Source organism: Crocodylus siamensis, chromosome 7 (genome assembly GCF_052110815.1).
Source record: "Crocodylus siamensis isolate JL-2025a chromosome 7, ASM5211081v1, whole genome shotgun sequence".
NCBI classification, from domain to species: Eukaryota; Metazoa; Chordata; order Crocodylia; family Crocodylidae; genus Crocodylus; species Crocodylus siamensis.
In genome coordinates this window covers 54,991,568-55,011,957 of record NC_143401.1, presented here as the reverse complement: position 1 = coordinate 55,011,957, position 20,390 = coordinate 54,991,568, and the positions used below count along the sequence as shown (strand labels likewise).

The window sequence follows — 20,390 nt, the reverse complement described above, 5'->3', positions numbered from 1 at the left end:
AGAGTGGATTGGTTTGGTTTAAAAGCTGAACACTGGATATGTGTAGGGTGACAACTCAGCAGATACCATCTACAGTTTTAGTATGCGGGCTGTTTGTTGGACACAGACCATCTGCGTATTTGACTTGTGGTGGCATGCTTAGAAATACTGTACATAGGTTTTGCTTGAGCCCAGCATTATAATATGTTCAGTCCACAAGCAGCACACCAGGCACCTTCTGGACATTTGCTGTGAGGACACTGTTTTCATTGATAGGCTGCCACCTATCTTCACGTGACAAGCTAGGACTGGTAATGCAGAGCCACACTGGGATGGTCTGTACTGTACAGGGCTTGGTCTGTACAGATAGAGGCTAAGTAGTGGAGAATGGTAGCATTCTTTAACAGTGAGCACATCTCCAACTACACGTGGAACATCTGTGGGAAGCCCGGGTGCTGTGCTTTCCATAGTGTGGCACCTGCAATTTAATAGTCCTGTGTCTTTATAGCAAGCTTCCTTCCTTTCCTTTATATATTCTGCAATACGGGCAAGTGTACACTGGTCAAACCTATACTTCATGCCATGCATATATACAATGAAAGTGGTCAAATATTATTACTATTCAGAATATTGAAATGTCTAAAAACCCCAGTCACAGATCAAGGAGCCATTCATTGGGCTAGGTACCGTACAGGCACAGAATATCTAAATGTTTGTTGATTACATTTACTGTCTCTGTCTATTTCTCTGTATTGTTGGTTTTACCACTAAGGAGATTAGTCCTGTACTTAGCCTAGACAGAATATCCCCCTGTTCAGCTGGTGGTTCAGCTTTCCTTGTGCATTTGTCATTGTTAATGTTTCTCTTTGTTTTCTCAGGGACCCAACAGTGTTTTTGAGGTTTACCTGGTTGGTAACAACTCCAATCACTTCATCATCTCCCCGACCTCGATCCAGGGAAAGGCAGACATTCGTGTTCGGGTTGCAGTGCCACTGGACTACGAGACCATTCCTCGCTATGAATTTTCTGTAAGATGTCTCGCAAATGTGAGATGCATGGGTGGGGGTATAAAGGGCCTGGAGATGGAAGGACCAGGGACTGAATACATAGTATGTTAGGTCCAGATTTTTAAAGATTTCTAGGTATTCAACTCCCATTGGTTTCAATAGGATTTAGGTTCCAAAATACCTTAATCTGACCCTTAATGCATTGGCTCCTTTGTCTCAAGCTCATTTCATCATGAGAGATGATTTACTTATGTCACCTATCAGGTAGGAATAAAAGTTCACCAGCAAGTGGCATTTTGTATAGAGGGTAATGGGTGAGAGACAAGAAACCTTTATGCGTGGCCTGGCCTTCAGTCTTTATGGTCCATACCACTACTTTAGCTAGTCACCTCTAGGGAGACTACTCAAAGCACCACTATCTGTGACATGATTTTAATGGTTTCAGCCTTCTAGTTGGCAATGGACATTGGTTGACATCAAAATAACCTGCACAGAGGTGGAGTGGCAGAGCTGTGGGTAAGGGGTCTGGGATTGGACTATAAGACTTACTAAAGGTCAGAAATGGAGTGTACTGGTACAGAGTGCTGATGGCCAGCTTGTTTAATGTCAGCTCACTCTATTTCTTGCCTCTAGTCAGTGTTGTTGGACTCAAAAGCACTAGGATTTAGCCAAAAAAATTAAAGAAAATAAAAGATATTTGCTCTGAGCTTCCTTTTGTCTTCCAAAATTTAGAGCCTCAGCTGCAAGAGCTTACAGAACATGTCGCACCCCCCCTCCCACGTTGTGGGGCAATAAAAGCTTTATAGAGCATAAAACTTTGTTTTAAATGTACCTATCAAGCAGCAACACTCTTTCCAACCTCCTGCTCGAGCTTTATCCCGCTCTCTGAGTAAGCTGTAAATTCTGGAAGGCAAAACAGCTCCATAATCATGCCAGCAACTCCTGTTGCTATTAGCCCTGGCAGAGAAGGGCTTTTATACACTGGTGAAGAAGCATAAATAAAACCCTGCCTTCCCCAAGCAGTGTGTGGTGTAAAACAAAATCCAGCACTTGATCTAAATCCTATTCAGCTGGCCAGTTAGATGTAGAAATGGTGGCAGCTCCTAAAGCTATGACCTCTGAGGGCTTGAAGCTTAAATATGTCATGCTCTGGCTACCTCCTAAAAGGTAAAAATGTGTTAGAGGCAGTAGAAGTGCTGTAGTGCTCATTGAATAGATGTTTGAAGGAACCTATCTATATTCATGCCAGTACTGTACTATTGTATTGGACTGATTATTTTGAACCCCTGATTATTAGCCCCAATATACTATTGCTCCCTGGTTTCCACTCAGTAGCACACACTCCAGCCAGCAGTAGAGCTCATAGTTTGAGGATTGCCAGAAGGAAGTTTGGTATTTGTGGCTAGTCAGAACCCACAAAGGGCTGAGAGAGGATGTTTTACTCCTACTGTATAACTGAGGTCTTGCAGTCTGGTAAACTGGCATAATTCCCTGGGAAGATGGGAACTCTTTTCTTTGAGTGCTTCTATCATTGGGTTCAGCACTGAGTTGGCTCCGGTGTGGGTTCATGGCCTGCCAGCTAGAGGCACATTGCTGTAGTAACAGTGCACCAAAGGAGATCATGAGAGAGTTGATGCTTTTCCCATTTTAAAAAAAAATGCTGCACAAATGAAGCCTCCAATTCTGATGTTTGCCTCCTGTTTCTGCTCAGCTGTTTGCTAACGAGAGCGTGCCAGATCATGTTGGCTTTGCACGAGTGAAGATTAACCTCATCAATGAGAATGACAACCGCCCCATTTTTAGCCAAGTCCTATATAACGTCAGTCTGTTTGAGAATGTCACCGTGGGAACCACAGTCTTGACAGTCCATGTAAGTAGTGATATCTTTGAATGTTCTAATGTTGCTTTAAGTGTTTTATTATACTCCTCTATTAAAGCTGAAGCTCATTGACCCTACAGAATGTTTCACCAAGGAAAACAAATGCCAAATATATTGCAGAACAAACTGACTGGTCACTGACTAGTCATTTCTTGGGGTTTGGACACTGCTATCTGGCTGCTCCTAGGAACTGATTATCCCCTTTGTGGGCCCCATATTCAGGCAGACTGTTTGGAAAACTGTGATCAAATATACTAGGCCCTCCCCTATCACCCTTTTACTTGCCTTGTGTGAGGCTGGCATGAAGGCAACACAGTCCAAGAGTCCATTCTGTGCTGGCAAATAGCTTTCCAGCTCAGTGGTCTGTAAAGGCTTCAGAGCACTGGAGGGTAGGGTGGCTGGTGAGGGAGCAAGCATATAAAGACCTGGCAGAGGGGGCACTGTTGAGGGTTAGATATGCAATTCTGTGCCCTTACAAACCCTTATAGGGGTCTGTTGAACCAAGCAGAATGCCCTGGTCTTCACTTAGGAGAGGAGGTATGGGCTGTAAGCCATCTTCCCTATGTCCATGCACTAACACCTGCATTGGCTTGCACTCCCCAGTGTGAAGTGCCAGCCTTAGACAAACAGAAAGAGTTACTAATGAGTTGGGCTTCAGGATAGAACTGGCTAACAAAAGCTGTTTCCCAAACAAGTCACATTTCAGATGTCCTCTTGGGTAGAGCTGCTGCACAACAGAGAGCTACCCAAAAAGGTAGATAGCTGGGGTCTTTCTTCATTATGCCAAAGGAACAAGGACAACATTTGAAAGACCAGAAGATCTATTTCCTAGATTCCATGAAGCTGTAGCAGAACAGAATAAAGCAGGGGCACTCAACCGCCCAGCCCACAGGCCAGATCCAGCCCCTATAGGTCTGAAACTTCAGCGCTTGGGGGAGTGTGTCACCCCTCCCCTGCCACAATATTTGCAGACCAGTGGGGTGCCTCCCCTTCCCTCCCTCCCCCCCCGCCAGATAATATGGCCCTGTGAGCTGAACTGGGTACACAGGACAGTGCAGAGAGGGTACAGGGCCTGATCCAGGTGTGTGCAGGGGCATATGGAGGCAGCGTGGTGTCTGATTCATGTGGAGCCCAGACCAGCTTGCAGTCTGGCCCTGCACCACTCATCTGACCCACAAGGCCAAAAGCTTGAGCACCACTGGAATAAAGCAACAAAGCAGATATCAAAACCCATCCTTCCATTGAGGCTGATAGTCATTTAGTAAAAAAATAACTTGACTAGTGATAGTCATAAGATGCTGCTGGCTGATGGGTGCACTTGTATAGATATTGTTAAAGATTTATGGTTTCATCCCCTCATATGTGTTGAGCTCTCCTTCAATGACTGTGAGGGCATCAATCCCCCAACATTTCCAGACATACATGCCCCCTCAATACACACAGACGCACATGCAGATCTAGAGGAGAAAAGCTATGACAAAATGGCTCAGTGTGTGTGTGTGTAAGTGTGCTTACTCTATAAACAGATGGTGTGAAACTGTATAGAGCCCCTGAGCTGTTCCCATCTGACAGTTATTAATATTTCAAGCAGATGTTTAGCTAGTCAGGCCGTCAGACACTAAACAATGAGATTGTTACAGCATCTTTTTTTTTCAACTTCTAGCTATGCCAGCATTTTAAAGCAAACACAAAATGCTAGGAGTTGAATCTTCTGTGATAAATCAGAAGGCATGCAATTAGCATTGAAATCTAGATTGCCCTCCCAGCTGATCCCAAACTTTTAACAACCCTCATAAAGTGCTACTTCTTCTTCTGGTATTTGAGATGCAGCACTTGGCTTGTGCTGAAAGTCCTGTTTACTGATGTGATTGTTCTACCAACTGTCCTATGCTCCATAAACAAAACAAGCCAGGGAAGGACACTATAATCTAGACACTGCTTTTCTTAATGATGAGTTTCTCTGTTTTTCAAAGGGGATCCTGGGAACTATAAATGGGTGATTATTAGGAACCAGATTGTAAAAACTGGTCAACTAAATTGAGTGAAAATTCCATACGTCTCCCCAACCCTGCACAACTTAGATTGCACATAAAAAGAGAACTTTCCTAGTTCTGTGCTGAAAAATGCCATTTTTCTCAGATGAGAGTATGTTTTGTGCTTGCACACTACATATGTACAAATGTCAGAGATGCAGTTTTAGATAGCTAGTTTTGAATACCTAACACTCTCTAAACTAATCTTCAACATGTTAGGAGAGGAAACATGTAACATCATAAAGAATAGAAATGAATGCTTTCCAAAAGATTTGTCTGTGTCACAGAAAGCTGGACACTGGAACTACTTTTCCTGAGGAATTTGCTTTTATCCTACGTATATCAGTACTGAGACAGTAGTTTCACAAAGTTAAGTTCTCTGTCATAGAGTCTTGAACTCATATAATAGTCCAATTCATATTATCACTCTGGCTCAGACTGTCTAGCCCTGGGACAGCAGTTTTGGAGGGAGTTTTTTGTCCTTTATCATTAATAGAGGTGCATGGATACATTGTTCCATATTGTATTGGCACCAATAAAAGGAAAATTGACATCATCGGCAATCAGGTAATGTCTCTGATAAATGCCATGTGCATGTCCACAGCTGCAGCATGCACACAGCCAGCCCGGCAGCTTGCAGAGAATCATCTGGCTGGTAAATGTGTTAGGGAAGAGGCAGGGGGCATATCGAAGTTCCTGCAGTGAAGGAGGGAGTGGGGCTAGGGCTGGGGCAGGCACAGGATGGAGCTGCGAGCGGCTCATCTGGGGGGGGGTGCGGGGAGGGGGGTTGGATCCCACTGCTACACACACCCCCGGGGAGTGATGGGGGGTGCCCCCTGGATCTGTGCCCCCTGATTTGTGTGCAGGGCAAGGACAGGCTACCATTGTGGGATGGGGTCAGGGGCAGCGCCAGGCTCTTCCTGGCAGAGGGGCTGGGCCGGGGTTGTGCTTAGAGCAGGCGGTGGTGGCACTGTGAGGGGGGACTACAGTGAACTTTGTGGTGGCTGCAGCCCACGCCATAGCCTCCCCCATCCCAATGCAACCCAAGTGCAGCCCTACCTGCTGGGAAGAGCCCAGTGCTGCCCCCAGCCCACAATGACAGCCCGTCCTCACGCTACACACAGATCTGGGGGGCAAATGCCACCCCATGGCTGCCCCGGGGGTGCATGTAGTAGTGGGATCCACCCTCCCCATGCCCCCCAGAGTAGCTGCTCAAAACTCTATTTCATGCCCTGCCCCAGCTGGGCAGTGCCTGCCCCAGCCCCAGCCCCACTCCTTCGTCACCATGAGGGCCTTGATTTTCCTTCCACCCCTTCCCCTCCAACAGACATATGAGTCAGATGCTGCTCTCCAAGCTGCTGGGCTGCATATTAGCAATCAGATCAGTATCTGCTGATATGGCTCGTTAATAATCGGCCTTTGGTATTGGCCCAAAAAATCTTTATTGGTGCACCCCCAATCACTCAGGAGATTGTGGTGTCAATGCCTACACAGTCAGATGGGTCGCCAGTTGGCTGGAGGGCTGCACCCAGAGAGTGGTGGTGGACAGGTCATTTTTGACCTGGACGAGGGGGTGAAAAGCACCTTGTTCAAATTTGCGTATGACACTAAGATGTGGGGAGAAGTGGGCATGCTAGAAGGGAAGGACAGGCTGCAATTGGATCTGGACAGGTTACAGGAGTGGGTGGATGAGAATGAGATGGGATTCAATACTGACAAGTGCAGGGTACTGCACCTAGGGAGAAACAACCAGCAGCATACCTACAGCTTGGGGAACTCCCCTCTCATCAGCACAGAGGCAGAAAAGGATCTTGGAGTCATTATAGACTCCAAGATGAACATGGGCCACCAATGTGGGAACGCAGTCAGGAAGGTTAATCGCACCTTGTCATGCATTCACAGATGCATCACGAGCAGGTCCAAAGAGGTGATCCTCCTCCTCTGTACGATACTGGTCAGGCCACAGTTGGAGTACTACGTCCAGTTCTGGGTGCTGCACTTGAGGAGGGATGTCGACAACATGGAGAGGGTCCAGAGGAGGGCCACCCACATGATCGGGGGCCGCAGGGCAGGCCTTATGAGGAGAGGCTACAAGACCTGAACCTGTTCAGCCTCCACAAGAGAAGGCTGAGAGGGGATCTGGTGGCCATCTATAAACTGGCCAAAGGAGACCAGCAGGCAATGGGAGAGTCCCTGTTTCCCCAAGCACTACTGGGAGTAACAAGGAATAAAGGCCATAAGTTGACCGACAGTAGGTTCAGGCTAGACATCAGGAGGCACTACTTCACAGTCAGGGCAGCTAGGATCTGGAAACAACTTCCAAGGGAAGTGGTGCTCGCTCCTACCCTGGGGGGTCTTCAAAAGGAGGCTAGATAGACACCTAGCCGGGGTCATTTGACCACAGCATTCTTTCCTGCTTGGTGCAGGGGGTTGAACTTGATGATCTGCTCAGGTCCCTTCTGACCCTACCAACTATGAAACTATTAAGACTTGTCCACACTTGCATTTTTCCTCAGATTCTTTACCTCTGCACCAGTGATAGTAAGAGCAGGGTGGCTAATGTAGATCAGCTTCCAGCATTTTAGCCACTATGTCACCCAGGCCTGCTTAATGAAAACTGGATCAAGGATAGATTCACAGATTGTAAGGCTGGAAGGGACTTTGGAAGATCATCGGGTCCAGTCCCCTGCACCAAGCAGGAAAGATAACTGGGGTCAAGTGATCCCAGCAAGTTGACCATCCAGTCTGTTCTTGAAGATTTCCAGGGTAGGTGATTGCACCACCTCTGGGGGGAGCTTATTCCACAGTCTGAACACCTTAGCTGTGAAGAAGTTTTTCCTAATGTTGAGCCTGAAACAGTCTTCCAGGAGTTTGTGACCATTGCTCCTGGTTTTCACCCAAGGCTGCCCTAGTGAACAGTTGTTCACTGAGCTTTTGATGTATGCCCCTGATGTAGCGGTAAGCTGCTACCAAGTCCCCTCTCAGCCTTTTCTTCTTCAGGCTGAAGAATCCCAGGTCCCTCAGCCTTACCTCATATGGCTTGCCGTGAAAGTCTCTGATCATATGGGTGGCCCTTCTCTGGACTCTTTTGAGCTTTTCCAAATCCTTGTTGAAGTGTGCTGCCCAGAACTGGATGCATTACTCCAGCTACAGTCTCACCAATGCCGAGTAGAGTGGAAGAATCACTCCCTTGGTTTTGCTGGAGATGCATTGATTGATGCACGCCAGAGTATTATTTGCCCTACTGGCTACAGTATCACACTGCCAGCTCATTTTCATACTGTGGTCAGTTATTAGCCCCCAGGTCTCTTTCATTCACAGTGCTGGTCAGGTTGGCATTGCCAAGCCTGTAGGTGTGTAGGGGATTGTTTGTTCCCAAGTGGAGCACTTTACATTTCTCGGTTTTAGACCTCATCTGGTTTAATCCAATTCACCCAACTTGCCAGCCTGTCTAGGTCCACCTGTATCTGCAGCCTATCTTCAAGTGGGATCATGCTTCCCCATAACTTGGTGTCATTTGCAGGCTTGGCCAGTAAGCTCTTCACCCCCACATCCAAATCATTGATGAAGAAGCATTGGACCAAGCACTGACCCCTGAGGGACACCACTGGCCACTTCTTGCCAAGGCAACACAGATCCGCTCAGTAGAACTCTCTGGGTCCTACCCCACAGCCAGCTTCCTACCCACCTGACTGTCTCGAAGTTAAGTCCACAATCTTCTACTTTTCTCATGAGAACATTGTGGGATACTTTCCATGATGGTATCCTGGCTCAAGGATGGGAGCAGAAGGAGTTGATTCCAGTGACATTAGCAGTCAGTCCCATAAAAACAAGGGTTTTCAGAGAGCAGAACCTTTAATTGTTTCAGGCAGAAGGTAGGGCAAGGCGGCAAAGCAACTGATGAAGCAGGTTTTCTATGAAAGTTCATGCCTCTCTGAACCTGTTAGTCTCCCTACCTTCTGCCTGACCTCAGACTCACAGAGCTAGCCACCTTTGTATGTTTCAGGGAAGCAACAGAAGCCTAGGCTGATACTGAAACAAACCAACATGTTATGGACTCGCAGGATTTTTTTCATCTTTCTCCTATATTGTGATGTTTATCTCCAAGTTTTCTCTGGGGTGCTCTGGAAGTGAAACCTCTTTGCTGCAGCTTCCATTGTGATTGGTAATTGTGTACTCCTTGCCTTAAATAATGGAGGGCAGTCTCCATGACCCAGGGGTGTATCAGACTTTTCCATAAATGGCACGATGGCAGCTGGGACTGCAGCGCCTCCAGCTTGTTCCAGGCAGAGGAACAGACTACTCAAAGTAAGGGAGGTCTGGGGAGCAGGAAATCTCTGATCTTCTGCCCAGTCTAATAGTGACTAAAAGCTACTCCTCTCTAGTTCCTGAGGAGGGGAAGAGTTTACTCCCCATGGCTCTGAAATTCTGGGCTTCCAGCCTGCTTTCCAAAGATCCCATTCTGATGCACCTCCCAGTATCGATCTAGCCAGCTGGGTGTAGGGGAGGGAGAAAAGGAAGCCTTCCTGAAGCCAGGAAGAGAGAGGAGCCTCCCCCTCTGAGTGTGCACACATACATACACACTCCCTGCTGTGATTCCCACTTCTGCTTCAGCACCTCCCTAGGCCTCAACATCTGAAAATGTAAAAGAAAGAGAAAAGAGACTTCACTGCAGATGACAAATGGCCATTCATTTCTTCAGCATTTCACCTCCTAATGTCCCTGATAGCAGAGAAACATTGCCTGTTACACTTATAAATCAACTCTAAAACAACTCAAATTGCAAGCAGCAGAGAGCCAGAGCTTCTTTCCCCGTCCACTCTAGGCTTTCCTTCCTTGTTTCCCTGCATAGGATACATGCAGGGTCAAACACCGGTTGTCATGTGAGGCTCTTGGTGAAAGTCCTACCTGGCTTTTGGAGAGCCTTTGATCAGCTCCCCCATTATTACTGTGTAATCTTGCACTGTCTTCTAATATGCTCTTCATCTGTGCTGCTCTCTCTCTCCTTGAGCATCCTCTCTTCCCTTTCTCATGCATCCATTTGTCCATCCATCTGCTTAATTTTGTCTGTGTTATATGTTTATCATATAGATTCAGGTGATGATTTGTTTGCATGTGAACAGCTGGAAAATACAGGCTTTATGGAAACAGCTCACGCTGTGTGCATTAGAACCTGGAATGTGCCTGAAGGGTAGCCCCTCAGGGCAAGAAAAAGGTTGTCTTGCCTTTCAGTAGAGACATTCCTTTATACAGCTGTATTTCAGCATGGAGATATATTTGGCCAAATTCAGCCCTGGTACAATATACTGTAGTCAAGTTAAATCAGTGGAATTATTTTCCCTTGTAATAGAACTGAATTTGGACCATTTTCTAAACAGGGATGGGCATAGAGAACAATGGCAATATGCATTGCTTTCTCTTCGTAATTTTAAAAACACCTCCAAAAAATTGAAGAGGCAGTATGAACCAGACTGAGACAGTTGGATTGGGGTTCAGGGCACCCAGGTTGTATTTCGCGCACAGCCACTGGCTGGCTACATGATCTTGCGCAAGTTGCTTCATGTTCCCCTGGTTCTGTTTCCCCTCTCAACCATTGCCTGTTGTGTCTGCTTAAATTGCAGGCACCTGGAATTTGTGTTTATATGAGCATACTGGGCCTGGCACAATAGGTACCTAGCTTATTCAGGACTTTAAAGATATTAGTGTAATCTAAATCATATTAATTTGGTGTTATATTTATTTTACGGCAAAGGAAACCAAGGCATAGGGATGAAGTGAATTGCCTAAATGCACACAGTGGGTTAATGATAGAGCCAGGAATAGAAGTCATGTGTCCAACACTGAGACAAGTCAGTTATTCTTTGGAGAACACTGTTTCTTATAAACATGGGTGTTTGAGCTGCAGCTCTTTAATAAATTCACCCCTTGATGTATTTGATTTTTTAATGAGATCTCCACTTTTGAGCATGTCATTTTGCATTTACCCATTTGTTGATGCATCTGCTTGGCCATTTGTTACAGGTATACATGTGTGGAAATCATTCACTGCAGGCATCAAATCATGCTTATAAAAATGGAGTTCCTATTTGAAAGGGAGGGTCTAAAGCCCATTGGGAAAGAAGCCCATTGCATTAAAATCTGTCATGGGGGGGTGTTGAAATACTTCAGTATTTCAAGTATTCTACTCTAGGTCTGCTGTGAAGCATGAGGGTAGAAGCCAGACTCTTCTATTCTCCCCACTGTGGGCTGCAGATATTCCTGTCTGTTCTTCTCACAAACTAAACTTTTAGGGCTTCCAATTTTGCAAAGGTTTTGGGCACCCATAACTCCCACTGACTGTAAAGGGATTGTTTTTCACTTCTAAAAGTGGACATCTGGAAGCTATAGAGACTAGTGTGACACCAGTATTTGGGCTGGACACCTGCCTGTTGAACCCATGCATTCACAGCTGCATGAGAGAACACAGAATCCATTCCTGACTATTCTTCATACCATTTTCCCCCATATTAATCTTAGTTCATTTTAAAAATCTATGTATGGGTTCTTGTTTAAAAACAAAATTAGTTTCCTTTATGACAAACTTTCCCACTTTGTGTGTGTGTTCAAGTAACTCTCTTTCCTGGTTCTGCTCAAGCAACCTGACCTTACTTAAGGGAAAGGTTTATACTAAAAATGCTGATGGTGCAAAAACAGCAATATGCACTACAGCATTTACCCTTCTTTTCTGGATGTATAACTTCCCTGCTCACCACATCTGAAAAAGCCTTCAGCACCCATTTTAAAAGCAGGATCAAAGCCAGCAGGAGTCTGGCCAAGCAGTGCCTAGTCCTTTGGCAAGGGTTTCATAAGGCCCTGCTTGGTTCAGGGTATTGTATATGTTCTCAGAGCCTCTTGCTCCTGGAGGGCATGGAGTTATACCAGCTTCTGACTTGCGCAAGAAGTGTGAAATTCTTTTTCTGACCTTTTCTGTTATGTTATTAAAATGTTTCATGGCCAGTTGTTTCAAAAAAAAAAATATTTCAATATCTGCTGGCAGCTGGGGCAGAACCTACCAATCTCTCCAGCCTGAGCCCTGGTCATTTTGGCTTTTTGCTCGACACCCCTTGCTTTGCTCCTTGCGGACAGGATATATCGTTACACTTCACCAAAACTCCTTCCCCTGAGGCACAGCCTTCTGTAAAGGGAGCACATTTAGGGACAGGCTGACAGAAAAGTTTGCACACTGAGGCTAGGGACAGACATTACACATAAACTAGTTTAAGTGATCAGAAACTGTAACAGAACAGACATTCAGTGCACATAAACCAGTTTCAAAATGGCCAAAACCGGTTTGAGAGAAACCTAATTGAATATAGTATCAGACTTAACTGACTGAGCTCAAACTGGTTTATGCAATGTTTGTCCCCAACCCCTTCCTGGTTTAAGTTAAACCAGAGTCTCCCAGCATCTCAGAATGCTTTCTGGGTTGGGTTCTGTGCTCCAGCTGAGCAGGGCTGGCTCCACTCCTCCACTTCTCAGTCAGAGCAGGGACAGGCAGGAGCAGGGGTTTGGCCCTGGAAGCGAGCAGGGAAGAAGTTTATTCCCACCCCTCCTTCCCCTGTCCCACCAACATGGACCTGCACTTCTCCATGTTGGCTGCTCCACCACGGTGGGGTATGACCAGCTTGAGCAGTATCTTTGGCTAAACAGGCCAGAGAGTAGTTTAATTCCCCTCTCCTTGTCCCACTGGTATGGACCCAAGCTGGGTCTGCTGGGCACTCCCCTCTTGCTGTTGCCCAGCTGGGACAGTGGGGGTAGCTTTCTTCTACCTGAGGGTGCGTTTTAGTGCCCCTCTTCCGCCCCAGCTCCTGGGCTAAGCACCAGCAGGCATGTGCCAGCATTACCTCGGTCTAGGAGGAATAGCTGTGCAGTTGCAAATCGGTTCAACCTAGGCAAGTTAGACTATCAGGTTCCGGCTTTTTGAATGTCTGTCCCTAGCCTGAAAGAAGGCACTTGTTGTTACATCCAGATGAACAGGATTGAAATAGGCCCTGTGGATGACTGGAAGTGTGCACTTTAAAATTGTTGTTGTGAGTGATGCTGGTGACCACTGTGTGCGAGTAAGAGCTCCAGGTTGCAGACAGTAGGAAGCACTAGCATGGAAGCAGTTCTTTAAGTTACTGGCAGAGACATATGGGGGAGATGACTGGGGCGCCAGGTCTGGATGCTAACCCTGGGAAAGAGAAGGGCACAAAAAAGCAGCAGCTGCCCCATGTGCGGCTGCCACCTAGGGTGCTTAAGTGTTCAGTTATGCCTTAGCTCTTTGGGAAACCTGTAAAAGCAGCCTAGAAAGCTCCCTAGCCACAATTCTCCACTAAGATAAGGACAAAGGAAGAGAGACTGATGTAAGGTCAGGAGGGGACAAACTGAACTCTCACTCCTGTCGTGTCATGGTAAGACCCAGCAGCTGATGCTGGCTGTGTACATACAGGAGGGCAGGCTAGTAAAATAGAGTCATGGAGTCTGTACATCTCAGCCTGGGAACAGGCTTTCCCACAAGAGCTGAACGCCAAGTATTTTGATCATCCTCAGAGCAATTCCCAGTCATCTATTGTATTATTGTATTTCCTTCTGTAGGTAAATAGCAGGAGTGGGGAAAATCTTCCTGAGGTTCCTTCCATCCCAGTTGTGAACGTGGGTCAAATGAAGGGGGAAGATGAATTGACAGCCTAGAAAAGAAACCGCAAAGACATGAGCCGCTATAAAAATCAAACAGACACATACAGATCTTAGACTAGATAGGAGAATAAATCCATTGAAGGGAAGAAAGAATCAATAAATAGAGGAAGAGAGAGGTAGGTAAAACTGAATATCTGAAAGTCCAAGACTATCATATTATATCAGCTCAAGCCCTACAGAAAACAAACAATGGTGGAAACTTGTCATCTGTGTTATAAAATAGTTTAGATAGTGAAAACACCAAGTGGAGAAGTAGAACCGCAGCCCATATCTGTGGCTGATTGTGCACAGCAACCCTGACAGGACTAGTATTGTGGTTGCATTGAATATCAGACCCCAGGCACAAAGGCTGGTCCTGTGTAGGAAGAGGTAACATAGGTGCCAATTGAGAATCACACACTCATTTTTGTGGCATCATACTTCATTTCCTACCTTTTATGGATGCTGTCTCCATAATCCATGATGAGATTTTCAAGGTGGAATTTAGGGATTGTATGATAAGCAGCAATGGAGTGATGCCTTGGGAGCTATGCAGTAGTGAAGCACTGGATCCTTTCTGACCCACCTAAGATTTGGGAAGGGGAAAGAGAAATTCATCATATGGCATTTTCTGAAGGAGGCCTTTTATTCTCCAGACAAAGGAGGCTTGGGCAAAGGAAATAATGTGCTAGTGGCAGGGGAGAACTGGTAGAAAGGAAATAGAGAGTATTCTGGTTTCAGTTTGTTGGGATTTTGTAAACAGCTCAAACTAAGAGGGCAGGGGTGGCAGGAGCCTATTCTGTGCCCTTCACAGCTTTCCAAGCTGCTTTTTTTGTGCTGAATATACATGACTCTACTTATCCTTTGGAGATCAATTGATAGGTGCAGCAAAGAGGGTGGAAGGAGTGACATATCCATTCACACTTCTGAAGTAATCTAAATTGTCTTCTTGGTTTTTCTCCTACACAGTTAGATGACCATTACATCTGTCAGTAGCCATGTCACTGAGAAGGGAGCTAGATTGCTGCAGCTGCTGTTGGCACTTTAAGAGTAACTGTCCCTTTGCTATCTTCTCCACGTAAATAGAATCATAGAAAATAAGAACAAATGTTTTGAAAAAGCAGAGACAAGGTGTTAAAGGTGTGGGGCTGTCACACTGGTCCAGCTGCATCTGGAGTCCAGCCATCCAAGCAGCAGCCCAAAATCTCTTGCCAATCTGATCAGACAGCAGACACTCCACATCCTGGCAGTGATGCACTGCCATGTTAAGTCATAGAGCTGTCTGCATCTCACCAAAGGGAACTGATAAGGGCCCTGCCATTATGAATATAATTGAGAATGATTTGAGAACAGGAAGAGTATAAAGTTTCTCAGACTTTGCTTTTTGGATTCTTTTGCCCCTACCCCAGCCTTCACTATCTTCTTGATGAGAGCAAATTCAGATTGTGGTGTGAAGGAAGCAGGGCAGCTTTTTTACTTTTTTTCCCCCCAGAAGTTGTGGATCATTGCTAGTACCCTGCTGTGTGGCTAGTGCTGCTCTCATGGATTAGGAGCTGGATTACTGGCATGTGGCTCCTGCTGAGATTCTATCCAGCTGCCTAGACTTTTGTCCTGCTGCATTCAGCAGCTGAAGCTATGTTTGCAGTAGCCTCCCCCCACCCCACTCCTAAATATTCCCCTCTGTTGCTACCATCGATTAAGCTCCACACATAAAAGCAATGATGACCATGCTAATAAAGACCACCTACTAGCATTTTAAACACACTGTTGTCTCAGAGGAGATCTATATGGCACAGCCCTGAATGCCAATGGCTAGTGTACTTTTTTGCTGCAATGATAGCAGCTGTGGGAAGAAAAAGGAGAACATACAAACCCTAAGAGTGTGAATTTCAACACTGGTGGGTTGGTAGGAGTGGAAGTGGGGTTCTTTCTCTCTCCAGTTAGTTCTACTTTATAATCAGTTTTATGTTCCTCACTTATCTTCAGGCCATAGCTCATCATTTAACGATCAGGAACGATAGGTCATCCTTCTCCTGCCCCTTGCTATTACAAGGGGCAGTGGAGGCAGAAACATCAGTCCCATCCAAGTGCAGGTTTCTTGATGCATGTTTTCCCTCCTTCATCTCTGTCCTGTTGTATGAGTTGGAAGCAGTTTGGGCAGAAAATAATTAGTCACATGAGGAACTTGCCCTTGGTGTATTCAGAGAGGACGTCATTATTTAGTCAGTCAGCAGCTGCCAGGAGTTGGGGTCAGTCAGGAGCTTTCATCCCCAAGTTAGTGATATAGAGAATGGGCTAATTATGTTCCTTGTTACAGTTTGACAGTAGTATTTGCAAAGCCTATAGGGGATGGGGAACGGATGCAGAAAGTCTTGGAAGAGACCAGAATTAGAGGGAATGGAGGTCATCTTAAGACTCCCATTTTCTCAAGATCTCCACTGTGAAATCTTCCTGAAAAATGCCGATAACTGAAATAATTAAAACTTAAACAAAAAGCAACTAGCTTATTTTTAACACAACATGCATGCAGTTTGCCTTGAAGGGCCCACAGAGAAATGATTCTCCAGGAAAGTGTTATTTGTATAAAGCAGCTCCAGCTTCAAGATCTCTTTCCCTGTGTTATTTATTCTTACTCTGGCTTGGCTGCTTAGGCTCAGATCACTTGCTTTAGGCTGCCTGAGACAGCTGGATAAGTAAAAATAAGTCAGCTGACTTGCTCTTAAGCCTTAAGGAACTCTGCCATGGATTCCTGACTAAGTCCATGTCATTCTCTTAGTCAAGGAACAATTGTAAGTTAGGAGGAACTACTCTGATTAGAGTAAGACATTGTTACAACATGACCAGCAGAGCAGGGCATTTTGGTGCCCTCCATCCTTCACCTCAGTTCATTACTGGTGTTATTGAACAGCACATAGGCATGGCCCAGAACCACACAACTGACAGGAAATGTACTGCCATGTTTTGGACTTTTCCTATAGAAAATTTTAATGTAGAGGAATGCCCATACCAGATCAGTCCAGTGATCTATCGAGTCCCATCACCTGTCTCCATCACTGAGCAAAAAGAGTTCACAGGAAGATGTAGGATATCCTGTAGCAGTCAGTTGTGGAAAGATTTGTCCTTAGGGATTGTTTCTTTCTAGCTTCTTCCAATAGAGGTTGGCTTATGTTTTGAACCCTTCCAAGTGTTCAGGGTTTTCCCCTCAGTCTTTTCTAACAGAACTCCAAATGGCATTTCATGATGGTGGGCTCTACACTAGCTTTTACTGCTTAGGGAACAGCTCTTGGAACTGCTATTGGCATTTCTCTGAAAACATCATCCCCATGATCAGCAGTAGTCAACAAGGCAAATAGAATGTTAGGAATTATTAAGAAGGGAATTGAAAACAAAAGAGAAGGTATCTTTATGCCACTGTATAAATCAGTGTTGCTCACACACCTGGAATATTCCATGCAGTTCTTCTCTCCTATCCCTGCACCCACCAAACTCCTACTCCAAAAGGATATAGTAGAACTAGAAAAGTCACAGAGAAGGGTAACATTGTTGATCAGGACAGGAAAAATAGGCTGTAACTTTTTATTTTAGAAGAAAACATGACTGAGAGGGAATATGCTTGAAGTCTGTACAATCATAGTGGGCATCCACACATGCAGGCACATGTGCTTGCAGCAGCTCAGGCAGCAGCAGCACAAATTTGTGCTGGAGATTTGTGCCTCAGCACCCTCTATCCACTGCAGCAGTCTGGCAATGGGGGTTGCTGCCTGGCTGTGACCTGCTGCCACCTGCAACAGCATCTGCCCCCTTGGACCTGTGGCCCCATGGCTGCATGCTTGCCAGACCTGGAGAGGGACTGCCTGGCTGCGATATGGGCACTGCAGCAGAGCTGCCTGCATCTCTGAGCCAGCTGCTAATGTGTCATCACTGCACAGATGGCCTGCATGCAGCACTACTGTCATGTCTTCTGGTGCCCTTGCTCTGCCATCTGGGCAGGTATTGCCCAGAAGATGGCCTTATTGCAGTGGCCTGCTTTGAACTGTGAAAGTGTGTTCTCCTGGCCCCAAATAGCCAGGAGGCTAACCTCATCTACTGTCTAGCTGTGTCCCTAATACTGGCCCTGAGCAGGCTCCTCTGCCTAGGTCATGAACGATGCATGGCCCCGGAGGCTGTGGGGGGCACGGTGACTGCCCACAGGTGGCAGTGGCAAGGATGAGGGTGTAGGAGCGGTGAGCAGGGAGCTCCTGCAGGCGTCCACTGTGGGGTTGGGGGGGGAGGGGAAGGGGAGCGAGCACTAACCAGCGGTTGGTGACCACCCGCAGAGGCTGCCAGCAGTGGCGGAGGTGGCCAGCGGCACTTGGGGACTACCTGCAGACACCACCAGCAGTGTTGGCAGCAAGGTGGGGCTGGGGTGGTGAGCAGCAACTGCCCACAGGCGCCACTGGCAGTGTCAATGGTGCTTCTGTCAGGAGGTACACCATCAATCTCAGGGGGTGCACGTGCACCCGCGTGTACCCCCTATGCCTCGCCAGTGGCCCAGGTCCTACCACTTGCCTCACCAGCAGGGAACCTGGTGTTCCTTATTTAAAAATTTCAAATCCTCTGGTAAGCCCTCCCCCCCACCCAATCCTCTCATAAAAATACACAAAATCTGTGTCCTTCCATGATTAAAATAAAATGCTGCTATATAGAGAGCTTCAGTTGGGCAATGTTTTATTGATATATTTATAATTTTAAAGCACTTTGGAAGCCTACCAGTGCCTCTATCATCACAATACAATTAATTCTAAATATCTATACACTTAGCATTTGCTTTTGTTATTTTTTATCATAGAAAAATAAGACCTACCCCTTCACTCACCAACATTGAACCAATTGAGTTACAGACTTATAGCTTGTCCCTACTTATGTACACATCCAATCAATAACTTTTATACACCAGAATGAATATGATGGCTCTCTGCACACTTAACAGCCTGGGGGGATGCCTTGAAAGGGATTGGCCCTTCTTTGCCCCTCTCACTAGAACGTGGGCAGGTCCTCCTTTGCTTGGGTCCCTCTGTGCTTGCTTCAGGCATCACACGCTGCTGGCCATTGCTCCCTCCTTAGACGTCTCTCCCCTGGTCTGCATCCTCTGACACATCAGGCTGCAGGGTCTGGGCTGCTGGCTCAGGCAGTCCTCCTGGCCAATACACACACTCCTCCAGGCAATCAGGAAAGGGTTTTGTTACCTCCTCGTCCTGGCTTTCTACAGGATGCCTCCCCCCAAGTAAGTAGAGTCTAGCTTCCCCTAAACCCATCTTTCCCCACCATGAACCAGGTGGCTGCTTTGTAAGTATAAGAGGTGTACATCAGGATCTGGGGGAACACACCTGTTCACCAGAATGCCCCATGGGATGACAAGGTCAAACAGCCATAAGCTTCTCCAAGACTGCTTCAGGCTTAGATAATCACCTAGCCGGGGTCATTTGACCCCAGCATTCTTTCCAGTCCATGGCAGGGGTTTGGACTTAATGATCTGCTTAGGTCCCTTCCGACCCTACCCTACCAACTTCTTTACAGTCCAAGCCCCCATGGCCTGGAATAGACTGCTGCCAGAGGTGGTGCAAGCACCTATTCTGAATTCCTTTAAGAGTCAATTGGATGTTTATCTTGCTGGGATCCTGTGACCCCAGCTGACTTCCTGCCCCTGGGGCAGGGGGCTGGACTCAATGATGTTCTGAGGTCCCTTCCAGCCCTAATGTTTATGAAGTCCCTGTGACCTGTGTCCCACCTCCTTCAACCCCACATGCAGGTGGATTGGGCCTGTCTCCCTCCAGTCCCTCCTGCTCCATGCACACTACCCCCATGTAGGGCTTGCAGGCTGTTCCCTGCTAGGCCACAGCACCTCTCCCCTCTATGTCCCAGGAGGGATTCCTGGGCTCAGACATCTCCCCAGGCCTACAGCAACTCCCTCTGTGGCTCTGCAGGCTCCAGGGAAGAACCACCACATCCAGGCTGCCTCCAGCCTACAGGGGTGGGTCATTTCTCTCCTCTCCCAGGATTGGGGGGGAAAAAACCCTGTTTTCCAGGACATCCCTAGGCAATCCCCCATAGGGATTTCTTCTGGAGGCTGCCATAGTGGCCCCTGTTCCTTTTTTCTCCTAGAATGGGTCCCTCCAGGCAGGCTTCATCCACCCACACTATGGTGCCTTCCTTTGGACAAGCATTCCACTTTCACAGCACATAGTCTCTAGAGCATCAGTTTTCCTATGCTGCTGCCCACCTGTGCTGCTCATGAGATGCTCCCCCTTTAGGTAATCACAACCTTCCTGCTTGTTACACCATGTTTATGGATTTTAACTTACTATCTAGAGAGGTGACCAGACAGTTATGGAATTCTGCTAAAGTTTTGTCTTCAGTGATATCATATAGCAATGAGTTCCAAAGGCTAATTCTAAAAGAGATGGTCTCTTTCATCTACAAACTATGGGGTTTGATGCATGTGTTCTATGGCTTGCCTTATGCAGAAGGTCAGCATAAATGTTTATAATGGGTCTGGTCTTAAAATTTGCACATCTGTAATAATGTTAACTGTTTAAACAAAAAGTAATTCTTTTCTTAATTTACAATTGACTGCATTGCAGTCTCATTGGTCACCTTCTTGTTCTTTTATTATGAAACAGGGAAATACAAGTGCCCTGTCTACCTTCTTTATAACATTCGCCAGTTTGTACACTTTTATCATGTTCCCTTATTCACCTTTTTGAATAGCCCCAATCTTTTCAATCTCTCTTCATGAGAGAGTATTTCAAGTGTTTG

At 46.4% G+C, this 20,390-nt stretch overlaps 1 protein-coding gene across 1 annotated transcript in view; it reads left to right on the top strand.

Moving 5' to 3' along the window:
• Window positions 1-20,390, top strand: part of CDH23 (cadherin related 23) — a 408,502-nt gene that overhangs the window by 179,999 nt on the left and 208,113 nt on the right. Inside the window, exons 7-8 of the mRNA XM_090058715.1 lie at window positions 858-1,007; window positions 2,698-2,856. Coding sequence (XP_089914841.1) covers window positions 858-1,007; window positions 2,698-2,856 — 309 coding nt within the window. The remainder of the gene's footprint in view (window positions 1-857; window positions 1,008-2,697; window positions 2,857-20,390) is intronic.